Source organism: Schistocerca gregaria, chromosome X, assembly GCF_023897955.1.
Source record: "Schistocerca gregaria isolate iqSchGreg1 chromosome X, iqSchGreg1.2, whole genome shotgun sequence".
NCBI classification, from domain to species: domain Eukaryota; kingdom Metazoa; phylum Arthropoda; class Insecta; order Orthoptera; family Acrididae; genus Schistocerca; species Schistocerca gregaria.
The window spans coordinates 780213231-780231560 of NC_064931.1; the positions used below are offsets into that span (position 1 = coordinate 780213231).

General features: G+C 39.1%; 1 protein-coding gene across 1 annotated transcript in view; it reads left to right on the plus strand.

The window, feature by feature from the left end:
- LOC126299456 (lysophospholipid acyltransferase 5-like) overlaps nt 1-18330 on the plus strand; it is a 196914-nt gene that overhangs the window by 101552 nt on the left and 77032 nt on the right. Inside the window, exon 6 of the mRNA XM_049991373.1 lies at nt 1301-1432. Coding sequence (XP_049847330.1) covers nt 1301-1432 — 132 coding nt within the window. The remainder of the gene's footprint in view (nt 1-1300; nt 1433-18330) is intronic.

Here is an 18330-nt window from a genome sequence, read left to right on the forward strand (position 1 = left end):
CACAGAAGCATACCGACAATTCTTCTTTCCACGTACAATACGAGACTGGAATAGACGGGAGAACCGATAGAGGTACTCAGGGTACCCTCTGCCACACACCGTCAGGTGGCTTGCGGAGTATGGATGTAGATGTAGATGTAGATGTTCTGAAAATGGGCTATGTTTATTTTATTTTTAATTATTTTGCACATTATATGATTTACTTTGTGCAAACTATTTACATTTGTAGTGCCCACTTTTCTTTGGCTACAAACTGTATTCATGTGTTATCTTTGAATTTTGTATTTTCTGTCGCTGTGCTTGTATGCAAACATATCAATAACTGTAAAAAATCTGTTGCTTGGCTTCAAATTGTAGCTAAATTCAGTTTGCTTTTACATCCATCCTGCATCTGATTTATAATGTGCGACTGTAACTTTTGTTCATTAAAGCAATTTTGGTAGTGTTTTTTGAGGTTACATAACAGTATTATTTGTTGCATAACTGTTGTGCATGTTGCTGTCGTGACTAATTATTTGTAGACTCAGTCTATTTCCAGGGTGGCAACTATATTAGTTTCCAGCATCTTTGTTTGTCAAATGCCAAGTGGATAGTCTGTGTACTTCCTTCAGTAATATTTAATATAAATGAAACGTTCAGTCTGGATAGTTACCATCTCTCTTTGGCTCCAGAGTAAAGTGGCATACCCAACAGGAATTATAATTGGGAATAATGTGGTTTCAATTCTTGTACACATGTGCAAATTTAGTTTTTCCTGTGGTGTCCTTTAAACCACTCAAATGTTTAAGGATCATTTCTTGCCTAGCACCATCTTTCATTTTAACTATGATCCATCTCTCCACCTTGATTTAGTTAACTAGTGATGAATTTAAATAGATAAGAAATCAAAACCTAATGTGTCTTTTTTCAGTTTTGTGGTATCTGATCTCTAAATAATGTGTACATTCTAGTGCAGTAAAGAACATAATTATGGAGCATGACACTGCGTAAACTATTCTTTAGTGAAATGTGATACAACTGTGTAGAAATTAATAGCTTTTATTTTGCAAATTGGGAATGTTGTTGCATGGTTAAAATAGAAAGTCAATTCATGTACATCAGCATGTGATGCATTACTCATGCCACATAATTGTAGCAAATTATGAAGAGTTCAAACTTTTCATTCTCTCTCATGCACTAATTTGTATTGCATTGTTTGACCCTTTCTGTACGATCTTCTTAGAAATCATTGTTCATTCTGACTTAGATTGGAGTAACATGATTGTTCATTAGTGTCATATTGTTTTCTTTTCTTTAATAGGAGACCGGAGATTTATCAAGCTGCTGGGCTGCGGGGCGTAAGAGATGTGCTCTGGGATTTTTGTATCTTGCAATCTATCAGCTTGGCTCTACATACCTGCCAGATAGCTATCTGATGAGTCAGACATTTCTTGTAAGAATCAGTTTACTTTTATAAGTATTCATTTTACACATCATGTTGGCATAATTTAGTTGATTCTTTATTTTATATACCGGATGTTGCAATAGATTGATGTTGTTTGTGACAGACCAGTTGTGACGTAATGGAAGATTGAACCTGCCTAAATATCATTAATGCAAATTTCAAATCTGCATGTATGTTAGAAAAACAACAAGCAGAACATGGCCATATGCTTCTCAATTGTAAAAATGTTACTGTAAGTAGTGTAAACTTTTTACTTGATGAAACATTGTGGCAAAAGTCCCATATTGAAATTTTGTTGGCCATATGCAAAAGATACTGTTTACTGTCAATGCAAAACCAATCCACTTAACCTGGAGAGTGGCAATTTAGGAACTCTCAGACCTTCTGAAACAATTGGCTGGACCTGCATACTCATATCTTGCTATCCAAATACCTGTCAGTCTTAAAACTGTATTACACCTTTTGACATATTCAAGGACACACTAGCTGCGATCAGTTGATAATGTACCATACTTTCCAAGGACAACAATAACGTAAATGTTTCTTGTTGATCACACATGCAATCAAATACCAAAATTAAAATTTTGAACTTCCCTAGAAAGTGGTATGAGTGGCCATTTATGTTCAATAATAGGAAAATTATAGCTCTATGAAATGGTCCTATAATTTTCTCTGTGTATTTTTTTATTAATGTTTTTATTTTATTTATTTATTAATTAATTTATTTGTCATTCTGCATCTCTTCTTAATACAAGACACTGTTTTGTGTAACATCTACAAAAAGACCATCTTATTAGAGAAAAAAATCAGTTTCATTTAATTGATGTTTGCTCATCTGTAGATTACAGAATTGAAGATTTAATTTTTATTATGTTACTCAAAATACTTTTAGTGGGGGGGGGGGGGGGGGGAGAGAGACTGTACTTCACTCGAAGTGACTCCTGTCAAAAGTGTTGTCACGTACACCAAAGAGGCTCAGAGATTGGAGAATATGGCAGCAAATATGACATTTTATTTCAATTAAAAGTCACTAAATGTGAACAAGTATCTCAAAAGGCAGAGGGGGAGGGTGTAATAGAGGCATATGGCCAAGCTGTGTGCTTTTCACTCAGCCACAGTGTGCACTTATTACAAACACAAGGAAATATTGAGTTGCAGGCAGCCACAACAAAAAGACCGCTAAACGAGTAAACATTCAGCCAAAAAGCCTTCTTCTGAATGAGACCTACCTCCCCCCCCACACACACACGTGAAACTCTTACTCATGTGACCATTGTCTTGGCAGCCAGAGGCAGTGTTCATATCTGTTAAAGTTGAGAGTTGCGCATGTGTGTGTGTGTGTGTGTGTGTGTGTGTGTGTGTGTGTGTGTGTGTTTGTTTGTTTGTTTGTTTGTTTGTTTAGAAGTCTTCTTGTTGTGCCTATCTGTGACTCAACATTTCCACTATATGGTTAGCAGCAATCTATCCTTTTCATAATATTTTCGTTATTCCAACCTGGATTTTCCATTGTTACTAACAGAAGTAGTTTTGAGAACCTTACAGAAATGATTAATACTAAACAGCAAATATTTTATGGTGATGCAGTTTGAACTGTTGACCCACAGCACATCAACCAGTGATGTTAACCACTCCCCTTAAGGTTTGTTGCGCACTTTGTGGCATTGCTATTTCAGGAGTTCTTTCTCATTGGAGCCAACAATAGCACCTTAGATCTAGATGATGTCAAGGGTCCTCTGTACTGCAGGAGGATACTCGTCACATCCTCTGCTCTATGATGAGCATTGAAGGTAGCCCCTCCCATTGAACCTCTGGGATCGTCGAACGGGTCATTAGTTTCCTTGAACAAGAAGCTCCCATCATAGATCTGCACCTCAGTACTGTAATAGGGTTACATACAGAGTACATTGGCCACGTCTGTGCTTTTATCGTCTTGATGAAGGATCATAATCCTCAAAGTTGTGTGTGAGATCTGACAAGAGACAAAGTACATGAAATGGCCCAAAGTAGCACTTAAGTAACATTTCTGATAGTTCCATTTTCTGCACAGGCGTAAAAATCCTTATCAAGTCTCCTGATCTGTTTCTCACTGACCAGTGCTTGACATTATAGTGCTCTTGTTCCATCTCTTGGGCACCCAGGGTCCATATGCGAGCCAACTGTCTTGCTTCTTCAGTCCTGGTGATGAGGTGTTTCGTGTAGTCGTCCAGACTATCTTCTGGTTGTAATGGGAACAATGTATCTATTGTCATTTTGGCCTCGCTAGGAGCAGAAAGAACAGTGTGAATCCTGTAGTGTCTAGCTTTGCTGCATTGTATACAATTGTCTCAACAGGCAGTGTAGTATCCTAGTCTCTTTGTTCGACATCAAGATATATGGAGATCATATTTGCTCATGTCTTATTAAAGTGTTCTGTGAGGTCATTTGTCTGTGTGTAGTAGGCAGCTATTCTGTGGGTGATAGCACAATGTGCAATTACCGGAAAACTTGTCCGCGATCAGAGATCATCCCACAGGGTGTTTCGTCCTTCAGAATGATGTCTCTTGCAAGGAACTGTGATAAGTATCAACTCTGGATAATGATTAAAATTGTATATGTTATTCTTCTACCGACCTAACTTTGCTGATGTTATATTTTCTTTTTGTTTTTTAGTTTCTGGCAGTTTCTTGTTTCATAATCATGAGAATAAAATCAGTTTATTAGGTTACATGTGCATTATGAAATTATTACTGCTTGTTTTAGGGAAGAATCCTATAAATTGGTGACCTATGGAATACAGAGGAACATAAAATGACAGTCAATGTCCGAAGTCAAACAGTGACTTCACATCTCAACTTTAAATGGATTAAAATGGAAAAGCGGCTTTTATAACCACAGGAAGACCTGAAAAAGCAGATTAATGATCACCTAACTTAGATTGCAACATAAGTTGACATTACGTTGTTCCAGCAAGCAGTGAAACAGACTGCAAATATGACAAACAATTTGCATACCAAAAACCAAATGTGTTATTTGCACTGTTAGACTTTGCGTTCGCACAAAACAATGTTACTAGTGTTCACACAAAATTCACTATGGTAGTTAACAACTTCAATGCCCAAGCAGTGACAGTGGTTTCAGACATTATATTAAACCCACCCTCGCAACATCAATTTCCTCCACTTGAGGGACACCTTAGTCAACCAGATGTGCAAAACAATGGACTAACACACACAGCAAGTATTCCAGTTTGAACTTATCAGCGATAGAACACTGTCAGAATTCTGGCGCTACCTAAGAAACATCATCGAGAAAGAAGCAGTGTTGGATGCAATATTATGACCTGTTTGGCTAAGTCAGCTATCATAACCAGTTATGACAGCAATGGCAACATTTCAGAAAAGTTACATTAATCCTTTATTGTCAGTAGCAGACAAACTTCATTCTTTGATGGAACAGGTAAACAACTCAGTGGTGATGCAAGCAATTAATGACATCAGCTCAGGTGAGACTGCTGCTATATGACATGAGCAGCAAACGAACATTATCAAACAGCTCCAATGCATGCAGTGTCAGGTGAACACACTTCAGAAGTAGTTATTGGCACTGGCAGTCAAGAAGCAGACTCACACCAGGCAAAGTGTTGAAGCAGTCACTCATTCCGCCAGCAGAAGCAAATGGGTGGCCAAGCAACACGGGGTAAACAACAATACCCAGCGTGCTGGTACCACAGGCATTTTGGTGGTCAGGCCACAAGGTGCACAACTCCGTGTGCATCCCAAATGTTATCAGTGGTCTGCTGTAGGCCACTCTATTCCACAGCAGTGCCGAATCACAAATGGAGCCATCAAGTTGTGGATGCACAGTTGATGACATAACCAAAATTAACTAAGAGGCTGCGCTCAATATTGGCTCAGTGATAAGTGACAAATCGACAATGGCCACGCACACAGTGATTCAAATACAACTACACTACCATACAGACAGAATGAACTGTGTCAGTGGGTGTGCCTCTTCACCTTACTGTAGCCAACAACTTGCCATTACAACTAATGATGAATGTGAAGTAATAGTTGACTTGGGTCTCAGTCGATGGTTGAAATGGAGATTCATGTTAGCAAATGTCATTTAGTCAATTTTGGGATTGGGTTTCAGTCACCACCAATGACTGAAAATAAACCTGTGTATGGCACAGATCGAGATGGATAGTGACGTGGTCACAGGTAATAAAGGCAAAAGTACTACTAACACCATCACCTCAGCCTGTAATTCTGTTATGCGAGAGGCCAGACAGAAAGTTATCACCCACATAGGTAAATTAGTGCATACCACATTGCATCATATTAAGACAACACCCGGCCAACCAGTCTCTTAACAGCCACAGAGATTGTCACTTTTTGTGGAATTTGAGGAAATGTTACAAAGAGGTTTAATATGCAGATCATACAGCCTAAGGGGATCATCATTACTTCTGGTAAAAAGAAAGGCAGCACCTGGAGATCCTACAGAGATTACCATCCTTTAAAGGCGCTACCCTGTCCCTAACATTAGGGATTAGTTGGAACCACAATTTTTAGTGTGATTGATTCTAAAGAGGCTTATAACCAGATTCTTGTGGTAGAAGAAGACATCCTCAAGGCCACAGTGATAACCCCTTTTGGATTTCATGATTATCTACACATGCATCTTTGTCTAAAATAGGCTTCCTAGTATATGCAGTGTTTTGTAGATGAAGTGCTACAGTGACATAATTTCTGTTTCATCTATTTAGATGATATTTTGATGTTTTCCAAGACAGCTGCATTGCACAAGACGCACCTCCGTGCAGTGTTTGACACCCAACAAATTTTCAGCAGATTCCTGGGGATCATTAACTTCTATTGCTGACACCTGCTGGGAGCAGCAGAGATACAGGCACCACTGAAAACAGCAGTGACAGGTAACAACACCACAAGACAAGACATCCTGTTGTGGACACCAGAGATGCAGTACACCCACTTACAAAAAGCAGTTCTCGTGTCTCACCCAGTCTCTAATGCACCGTTAGCAGTAGTGGTAGATGCTAGCAAGCAGGCTATTGGGGCAGCCCTCCATCAGTAAGTTGAGAAGTGTTGGAAACATTTACATTTCTCCTACCAGAAACTTGATGTAGGCACAAACCAATTGGAGAGCATACAACCGAGAGCTGCTGGCCATCCATGGACCTGTGCAGCAATTCCATTCTTATGTAGAAGCCAGACCATTTGTAGTCTATCCGGACCATAAACCAAGTACGGTCACTTTTAAGAAACTCAAGGAATGTTGCTCTCCCCGACAATTTCACCAACTAGAGCCCATTAGTCAGTTTACAAACATAAGACAGATAAGAGAAGCAGAAAATGTAGTCACTTATAATCCCCCTCCCCATCCCAGGATTGATGCCATATCTTGTACAGTAAATTACGATCAGCTCAGTACAGCACAAGCCACAGGCAAACAGCTAGAGAGCCGGCCGGAGTGGCCGAGAGGTTCTAGGCGCTACAGTTGGGAGCCGCACGATTGCTACGGTCGCAGGTTCAAATCCTGCCTCGGGCATGGATGTATGTGTTGTCCTTAGGTTGGTTAGGTTTAAGTAGTTCTAAGTTCTAGGGGACTGATGACCTCAGCAGTTAAGTCCCATAGTGCTCAGAGCCATTTGAACCGTTTGGAACAGCTAAAGGAGGCTTTGCGAAACAATTAAACTGCCCTGGAGTACCAAGAAATGTAAACAATAGGTACCAAAGACCTTATTTGTTCTTGAAATGCAATATCTATCCGTATTTGATGGTATCCCAGTGCTGAACTTCCATGAAGATAATAACAGAGAAATTTGTTATATTTATTTTATCTTACACATCTAGTTCCATTGGACCAAATTGAGGCCAAAGTCTCGAAGGCTGTGGAATGAGTCGGTACATGACATTACAACATAAATGTAATAAAAGATAAAATAAAATGTTTATGGACTCAAAAAAAGACAAGCCACAAGTTTATATAAACACAATCAACAACAGAACAAGAAATCAGCTTCATTTTTCAAGGAACCCCTTGACAGAATACAAGCAGTGACTCATGAGGAAACTCCTCAGTTTTGATTTGAAAGTGCTTGGATTACTGCTAAGATATTTTAATTCTTGTGGTAGCTAATAGATAATGGATGCAGCAGTATACTCAGCACCAGACCTATGATATTTCATGCCTCCTTCTCAAGCATTTGAGATAGAAGGTCAAATTTTTTTTTTTAAATCGGTTTTTCAGAAATACTTTCATTTTGTATTGCACATATTTCTGGAGAGTTTGATGTATAAAACCTATGTGTTGGGGGAAATGTAAGACATTCATACAACATTCTTCTATCGCACATCACTCTATTTCGCTCTGTGGAATTCAGACCTGTAGATTTTGTAATGGTAGCCATGAAACCTATATTCTGGACAGTGGAATATAAAGTCTCGTATGGTGCCTCTCCTGCTCCCAGTTGACCTGTTTCACATCCTACCACCCTTAAAAACCTCTCAATTAATACTGGGTGAGATTATTTGTGACCAGCAGAATAAGAACTCTTCAGTACATTTGCACTCTTTATTGCCTATTAGCTAATAACTTTGTCTTTTGTGTGACATAAAATTAAATATTCGATGCATAAAACCAGTAAAGATGAGAGACAAGCAACACAGTACACATTTCTTCAATCCTTAGGTCTCAACTTTTTTTTCTCTCTAATTTTGCTGCAGCTTTACACGGAGTGCTTTCCTTTCTGCAAAAGAATCTATTACCTCATCAAAGTTCGTCAAACATTTTGCTGCATGAAAAATCAAAATGTCATTGTCCAATACTGAAAAAGCCGTTAATACAAATAGTATCCAAGACTGGTGTGGTTTCTTGATTTGATTATGTCTATTTTGCCACTTGTCTGCTAGATAAAACTAAATAGGCCTTTCTGATACTTCAGCAATTGTAACACATGCCAAATAAGCAAAAATGGTCATTTTTATGTACCTCATTTACATAAACAATACAACTGATTATAATTCACGAAATACCAGTAACATATGTCTATTAGGCCTACTATAAACAAAAAGTTTTATGTTAGGAAATTGTTTAATGTCTCATTCTTATGCTCTAGTTTCTCAAGCATGAGATTGAAAAGTAGTAGAACAAAATTATTATATGAACTTGGAATTGTTATATTCTTCCATATATAGCTTTTGTGATGTCCCTGTTTCTTCCCCTTTCTCATTCTAAGAAAAAATCTTGTCATCATGAGTTCTGTAACTATTCCTGCCATTAGCAAAACTTATTCTCTGGTTACTTTCACTAACCCTGCCAGAATCACCAGTTCAGGTATGCACCATTTAGTCTCCGGTTAGGCATTATCATGTGTTTGTACCACGTGTTTTCTGCACTCTTCTGAGACTAGAACCTAAGCGGCTGCTGACCAGGAGCTGTAAAATGGGCTAGTGATCGGCAAAAATTTTCTGTCAAAATTTCATTTTCTTGGATACACTGAGAAGATAATATGTGATCTTTCTTACCTGTTATTCCTGTTAGCTGTTTCTCTCCACTCTGGTAGTCTGAATCTATGAATTTTGCTAATAATTATAACAACACATAATTTGCACACCCAATAAAGCATATTAACAAACAGCAATTGGCAGTCACCAGTTCAGGTTTATTTGACTCAGTTTGTATAACCGCATCCCCTTTTGTCTGCAGGAAAGTCTTTTATTTCTAGATGTGATGGGGATTCCCCTGGCAATCCTAAGGAAATGCAATCCGACAACAAAGGAAGTAGGTTATAGTACGCTTGTTCGCCCACTGCTTGAATACTGCTCAGCAGTGTGGGATCCGCACCAGATAGGGTTGATAGAAGAGATAGAGAAGATCCAACGGAGAGCAGCGCGCTTCGTTACAGGATCATTTAGTAATCGCGAAAGCGTTACGGAGATGATAGATAAACTCCAGTGGAAGACTCTGCAGGAGAGACGCTCAGTAGCTAGGTACGGGCTTTTGTTAAAGTTTCGAGAACATACCTTCACCGAAGAGTCAAGCAGGATATTGCTCCCTCCTACGTATATCTCGCGAAGAGACCATGAGGATAAAATCAGAGAGATTAGAGCCCACACAGAAGCATACCGACAATCCTTCTTTCCACGTACAATACGAGACTGGAATAGAAGGGAGAACCGATAGAGGTACTCAGGGTACCCTCCTCCACACACCATCAGGTGGCTTGCGGAGTATGGATGTAGATGGAGATGTAGGCAGAGACGTCATGACACTATGTGCTTACTCAAAAATCAACTTATGGTTCATTCAGAACTCAGAATGTGTTCAAAAACCAGTTGGGGTGCATTGCAAAATCATATGAATAATCGATAGAAGCTGTGTGCTAGGCGATTTGTGATCTTCTCTCCCCCCCCCTCCCCCCTTTTCATGAATAGGAATTTGGCACCCCTGAAATTGCTGACTGGGGCAGATCCCTCAGTCCCCCCCCCCCCCCCCCCCTTTCTCTACATAGAGTGTAATTATGTATAACATTTGTTTGAGTATGAAAATCTTTTGCATTAAAATTTGTGCATCATGGTCCGAAAGGCCATTGACCTTTTTACTAACAGAATGCCCATCTACTAATGAAGAATGAATAAAAATATTGTCTGTGGCTGTGCCACTCTTCCCCTACTCCCTGGTTGGAAAAAAAAAAAAAAAACACAATCTGCATCTGATCATATGAATTTAGGAGATCTGCCAACATCCTTTTTCTTGCACAATCACATACTAAATTAATATTGAAGTCACCATATATAACTAATTTTTAGTACTTTCTATACAGTGAACCAAGAACCGTCTCTAGCTTGAGCAGAAATACTCTGAAGTCAGAGTTAAGGGACCTATAAATAACAACAAGGAGTTTAGTTTCAATAAATGCAACTGTCCCTGCACATCATTCAAATACCTGTTCACTGCAATGCCATAATACGTCTATGGACTCAAATGGAACACTATTTTTTACGCACATGGCTACTCCCCCCACTCTACAAAGAACTCCTTTAAAAAAAAAAAACGCCCATCTAATCTGTATCCTGTTAAAGGAAGCCTCTGAATTGTCAAATTATTTAACTGGTGCTCTGATATATCAATAATCTCAGAGTCAACATCTATAAAGAGTTCACTAACTTTATCTCTAATACCTCTTATATTTTGATGAAATATGCTAATTTCTTCACTACTTGGACACTTGACCTCCTTTGAAGGCGATTCTTTTGTTAGAGGTACTTCCTTTAAACAGGGATACCTGTCAGCTAACTTCAATCTAAAAAAAAAAAGGGTTGCCTGGCATTAGACATATACAAAAGCCAATGGAAAAATTTTCAGAAGCAACAGGTCATTTCTTCCATTCACACAGATTTTGTAGGCCCACTTCCACCTTCAGAGGTATATCAATATATGTTTACCATTATTGATAGATACACTCCTTGGGCCAAGGTAACACCAATCAGTGACATCTCAGTTCAAACAACTGCAAGAACCTTTTCATTGACGTGGATTTCCCATATTGGCTGTCCAGCTCATGTCACTACAGATCAATGGGACATTACTCCTTGAACTGCCCAAGTTTGATAGGTTCAAACACCATCATACAACCAGCTAACATCCCACAAGCAACACGATGGTAGAGTACTGGCATAGGATGTTAAAAGCCATGAGAACAGCTGGATCATTGTGCTGCCACTGGTCTTATCAGGTGCTCGCACAGCTTTCAAATAAGACATTGGAACGTTTATAGTGGCATGGTTTATGGCGAGACATTTTGCTTGCCATCAAGTTTTTTTCAGCACAACAGCTGTCAGTTGAATTAGTGTCTATTTTTTACTGCAACAAGTCAAGATCAAAATCTCTAAGCTGCACCTTTCACCAGCATCCCGCCACTGAGACCAGAATGTTTTTGTCTATAAAAATCTTAAAACCTTATGCTAAGTACAGAAGCAGTAGTACACCATTACAACAACCATACTCCAGACTTTTCCAAGTACTCAAAAACATAACATTCGGTGCAAATAATATGCAGTGGTAAGGCACATATGGCATCACTGGAACTGCTCAAACTAGCATATTTGGTGACACCAGATGCCTCCGCGCAATGACAGGAAACATCGGGCTTCAGAGCAACAAATTCAAACCAACCCTGTAGTTGAACTGGTCACACAACCACAGTGTCACCCTTACCTCAGCTAATGACAGAAAACACCAGAGACACCAGCTGTTTTCCCTAGAGCAGGCTGACAATAGCATTATCAATACCCACACATTCTAGCTCTGCTCTACCATTTGAGGGGGAGTGTGGTGGTAGGCATAGACTTTGGACAATGATGAAAAGTGTGTATATTGGTCTTTGGTTTATGAACCTAATTTTGCCGATGTTATGTTTTACCTTTTTTTTTGTGTCTGACGATTCCTCGTTTATTTTCCATTGTCAGGGTGTGTTTTCTTAGTCATAAGAATAAAATAAGTTTATTTTGTTATGTGTGTATTTGAAGCCCACTGCTAACAGTTTAATAAAAGAGAAACTAACATTCAGAATGCCTGAAGCCAGAGTCCTTATTTACAAAAAATAAAAATAAAATAAAAACATAAAAACAAAGTAGTGCCAACTGCAAAGTCAAAACAACATACTTTTCCTCTCCGATCATTGTTGAAGTGAAAAAAACTAACATAGACAGTTTCAAGTACATTGATCAGTCGGCTACAATGAAACCTAGAAACCATTTGAGTGTCAAAAGAGCTCAATAGGTTAAAATAAACTAGAACATTATGTCTACAAAATAATTAATCACTAGATGTTGTTTTGGAAAAGATTATTGATTTTTCCTTTTTTTTTTATTTCTAACTGAAAAGCCCATAGAAATGTTTTTCCGCCATTATATTATGTATCTAAAGTTTATTTGTGAAATTCAATTTTGTAAGATATCTAGAATATATACGGTGCAAGTAATTCAATAAAACATGTTCCTTGGGAATTTTGTTTTTTGTCGATGTTGACTTTTGTGAGAACAGTCCTCAGTTGCTATCTGATGTTCAGAGTTAACTGTGGCACATGCTTCCATCAAGGCATTCCGTACAGTGGCTTATATAATGTCTTTGCAGATCAATAAAGACCTGGCCAGTGATACCTGCGTTGTATTCTGTCTAGAGCCTTCATGGATACCATGTGACCATGTTTTGGAGCATCATGTAGAAACTTAGAATTACCTAGCCATAGATGAGCTGGGATGAAGAGCAACCATTTCCACTTCACCTGATCATACTCTCTTTTATACAAATACAAGGCACTCTTTTTCAGTTGTAGAATACTTCATCATGAATTTGTATAGTGTACTATGGAAGCATAAGCTCTTATCTTATCGGCAACTTTCTGAATTTGTACTAGAACTGCACCTATCCTGTACAGGGTAGTGTTGGTGTGAAATAGCCCCTGGACAGGTTGGCCAGCAATAATGATGTCAATGAGACTTTCTGACATTGGAGTAACTGTTGTAGTCCATGGAGGATTTTCATCTGTGGCAGCCTCACCTTCATAGATTGTCGCCACACATAGTTTTCCTTAATTCAGCAGCTAGGAGTGTGGCTGGTACATCTATACAACAAGGGAACAGCTCTGGTGTGTTGTGGAGCGACCTCATCCAAGGCCTGATGATGGGCTTCATCCCACTGATTGATTTTAATCATCTGCAGTTGACTGCCACAACTGACTGTTGTGATGTTTGATATTTTGGGGTGTAATAGCTGCTGAAAACTCTTTCTTTCACTGGTGGCTGAGATTGGTGCTAAAGATCAAGACACCTCTTCTTCGACATTCTCTGTTACCTCCTGATGTATAGGATTGAAATTGGTCTGACACTTCTGGCTACCATAAATGGCGGTATTTCTTCTTGTACTACTTGGCATATGAGAGATGAGGTCATTGTGGTCTGTCACAACTGCCATAGGGACCACAGTCAGGAGTTGGTGATACCGCTTTCATCCGACTCCCTTCTTTTGCATTTCCTCAATGTGCTGGCACCATTTGATGAATGCTGCTGTTGTTTTCACATCCTTTAAAAAGGCAGAACACCTTGATACATGTCTTCTGTGTCTCCTTTCATCAAATGTGAGATTTTGTTGGCTCCTATCATATTCATATTCACAATGTTGCATAGGGCCAAAACATCCTGCAAATACGACTGTGTTGTAACACCAAGTCACTGGGTCCTGTTCTTCAATTTTTCTTCCTCTAAACAGACTTGCAGTCAATTGCCACCAAATGTTTTCTTCAGTTTGGTTTGGAATTTGCTCCATCTGTTGAGGTTATCTTCCTTGTTCCCACACCATTGCTGGACTGTGATGTTAAAGTGGAAGTACACATTTTCTAAACACGTCATAGTGTCCTGCCTGTTGTATTTGGCAACTCGGTCAAATCCTTTCAGGCATTTCATTGGGTCCAGACCAGCCATTCCAGAAAACACTGATGGATGTCTGGTGTACAGTTGACACTCTGTTTGCTTGTGATCCATTGGTTTTCTGAATATACAGACCTTTGTAACACTGATTCCAATTCTTGTGTGTGTAGGTGTGAGCTCTTATGTCACCCTGTTAGATCCATGGTGATGTAGATGTTTAGGAGTACCCAGTGTTTCCACCAAGTAGTGTTATCTCATAATCACAGTCAAGTCCAAATTGGAAATTAGGGTCATAAAGGAAGTACAACACTTAGCACTGAATGCAAACGTATTACAGAAACTAAAGAAAAGTCAGAACAGAATTGAACTCTTGGATGGAGTAGGATGCTATTTGTACAATCAAAGAATATTTCAGAATAGGCAGAAGTTACAAACAGAAGTTTTGAGAATCTTCCAGGAATAATAAATACTATACAACAAATACTTGGTGGTGTTGGGTTTGAACCGTCGACTCACAGCACAGCAGCAAGTGATATTAAGACTACTCCATAAAGGCAAGCAGCACAGCTTCAGAAATATGCTTGGTGCATATGACCACTCGGGACTCACTTGGCTGTACCTGCTTACATGCAAGTTGCAGTCATGGATAGGGTGTGCTTCCTTTACTCACCACTACACCTCGCTCTGCATTGTGACATAGATAACCACCATGTTTCCTTAGCCACATATGGTAGTCCACATGTCTGTTGGGTTAACAGTCCCCAAGTGCTCACTCACGTCAAGGCAAATGAGGAAACTGATGGCCAAGTGCACCTGAGCCACATCAGAAGTGAGTGATGGGCAATGAGTGTCTTTTACACAACTTCACTACATGAATGTAGTGCTCAAAGATGTAATATACAAGTACAAAAATAAAAAGTAATGTGTTTTTCAGTACATACAGAGAAACACGTGTGTCTCATAACAAGTGTTTCCCATTGCTGCACATTGTAACATGTTCACAATAGTCTGTTGACCAGACGTTGTACGAGGGTCACTCCAAAAGAAATGCACACAACTTTTTTTAAAATCCATCTTTTATTCTCCATGTTTGAAATTTTTACAGTGTATAGATACATCCTTTAGGAACAATATTTTCATTTCTCTGCATAATTTCCATCCGTCTCAACTGCCTTACGCCATCTTGGAACCAGTGCCTGTATACCCGCACGGTAAAATTCCAGCGTGCACAAGGGAGTCATCATCTTCAAACCTTGTTCCACGAAGAGAGTCTTTCAGTTTCCAAAAGAGATGATAGTCACATGGAGCCAGGTCAGGACTGTAAGGGGGGTGTTTCAGTGTTGACCATCCAAGTTTTATGATCGATTCCATGGTTTTTTGATTGACATGTGGCCGTTCATTGTCGTGCAACAGCAAAACATCCTACTTTTGCCGATTTGGTCGAACATGACTCAGTTGAGCTTGAAGTTTCTTCAGTGTCATCACATATGCATCAGAATTTATGGTGGTTCCATTTGGCATGATGTCCACAAGCAAGAGTCCTCTGGAATCAAAAAACACCATAGCCATAACTTTTCCAGCAGAAGGTGTGGTTTTGAATTCCCCCCCCCCCCCCCCCCCCCCCCTTGCTTGAATTTGCATGATGACACTCCATTGATTGCCAGTCTGTAGTGAAAAATGATGGAGCCATGTTTCATCACCTGGTACAATTCTTCCAAGAAATTCGTCTCCACTATTCTCGTACTGTTCCAAAAGTTCGCTGCATACAGTTTTTGTTGTTTCTTTGTGAGCCACTGTCAACATACTGGGAACCCACCTGGCACAAACCTTTTTTAATGCCAACACTTTCAGTATTGTGCAAACACCTCCTTTCCCTATCCCAACATAGCATGACAAATCGTTTATTGTGATGCAGTCACCAATTCGTTAACTCTCTGCACATTGTCTGGAGTGTGTGCAGAACGAGGCCTGCCACTGTGAGAACAATCCTCAATATTGCCGTGCCCGCTTTCATCAAGTAACCTGCTTGCCCACTGACTAACTGTACTGAAATTGACAGCAGCATCTCCATACACCTTTTTCAACCTCTTGTGGATGTTTCCCACTCTCTCGTTTTCACAGCACAGGAATTCTACGACAGCATGTTGCTTCTGACGAATGTCAAATAGCAGCCATCTTGAAGACATGCTGTGACGGCGCCACTCATGGGAACAGGTTGAACCAAGTTTGAAAACTAGCACTGTAAAATTTTCACACATGCAGAATGAAAACTGCATTTTTACAAAAATAGTGTACATTTCTTTTGGAGTGACCCTCGTAGTTCTAGTAGGTATGCTGCTACCTCAGTACCTGCCACATGCGAGGAGGGCAGGAAATGAAGATACAAGAAATACTGGGCCCATACTGTTAATTACTAATAACAGTTGGTAGATCAATGTTAAAACAGACTAGGCATACTGCCTAAAGTGATCACAAATCGCTTATGTAGGCAGTGCAATTCGCCTCTCTTCTAATGTCATCTAATGACTACTTTCTAAGATGTTGAAACCAGTTATGATACTATTTGTATGACCTGAGAATTCAGTTCCGTGTTTATTGGATAGCCGATGTTATAATGTGGTATCTACATCTTCATCTACATTTATACCCTGCAAATCATGCTTAAGTGCCTGGCAGATGGTTTATTGACCCACCTTCACAATAATACTCTATTATTCCAATCTCAAACAGCGCACAGAAAAATTGAAAACCTATATCTTTCTGTGAAAGCTCTGATTTCTCGTATTTTATGATGATGATCATTTTTTCCCCATGTAATTTGGTGTCAACAAAATATTTTTGCATTCGGAGGAGAAAATTGGTGATTGAAATTTCACAAGAAAATTCCACTGCAGCAAAAAACACCTTTGTTTCAATGATATCCGTCCCAAATCCTGTATCATGTTGGTGACAGTCTCCCCTATTTCTCAATAATACAAAACGTGCTGTACTTTGAACTTCCTCAATGTACTCCATTACTCCTATCTGATAAGGGTCCCACACCTTGCAGCAGTACTTCTAAAGAGGACTGACAAGCATTGTGTAGGCAGTCTCTTTATTAGATCTGTTGCATCTTCTAAGTGTTCTGCCAGTAAAACTCAGTCTTTGCTTCGCTTGCCCACAACATTTTCTTTGTGTTCTTTCTAATTTTTGTTGTTCATAATTGTGATCCATAGGTCTGTAATTGACTCTACAGCCTTTAGATTTGACTGATTTATTGTGTAACTGAAGTTTAACAGATTCTTTTTAGCACTCATGTGGATGGCCTCACACTTTTCATTGTTTAGGGGCAATTGCCACTTTTTGCACCATACAGATCTTATTTGAAAATAATTTTGCAATTTGTTTTGGTCTTTTTATGACTTTACTAGATGATAAACAACAGCATCATCTGCAAACAACATAACATGGCTACTCACATTGTCTCATAAATTGTTTATATAAAGAACACAGAGGGCCTATAACTCTACCTTGGGGAATGTCAGAAATTACTTCCATTTTCCTCAATGACTTTCCGCCACTTACTTCAAACTGTGGGATCTTTGATAGGAAACCACGAATCCAATCGCATAACGGAGACGATATTCCATAAGCACGCAATTTGACTACAAGCCGCTTGTGGGGTACAGTGTCAAAAGCCTTCTGGAAATGTAGAAATATGTAATCAGTCTGAAATCCTTTGTCAATAACACTCAGCACTTTTTGTGAGTAGAGAGCTAGTTGTGTTTCACAAGAACGGTATGTTCTAAATCCGTGTTAACTGTTGTCAATAGACCATTCTCTTTGAGGTAATTCATAACGTTCAAACACAGTATATGTTCCAAAATCCAGCTGCATATCAGTTTTAATGATGTGGACATGTAATTTATTGGGTTACTCCTACCGCATTTCTTGAATGTTGATGTGATCTGTAAATCCTTCCAGTCTTTGGTTACGGATCTTTTGTCAAGCGAGCAGTTGTATATGATTCAAAGAAAGCATATTACTGTGTGCGGTGAGACTGTAATGCCTTTGCTGATGGTCAGATGGGAATAAAATATGTTTGCAGGAAGGCAGAGTAGGTATGTGTGACCAAATTTGATCCAGTCCACCTTCAACTACAACTAATGCTGACTCTTCTATCTTAATGGATGAAGATATCCACAAGACCAGAAGACTTGAGTCTGATTAAATGTTCATAATAATAGATGCAATTCTCAAAATTAAATAACTTCAAACCACTAAGTTTGGGCATCTTGGTTACCTTGTCAGCTCATCCTTGGGACAAAACTGAGTCTGATGCACTATTTTTAAATCAGAAAGATGAACACTATATGTATTTTGGCAGTATAGGTATTTTATACATCACTTAATCTAAGAGAACATTAATTAACATGTTGTCTTGAAAGATGCCACTTGGTTCCAATTCCACATTTA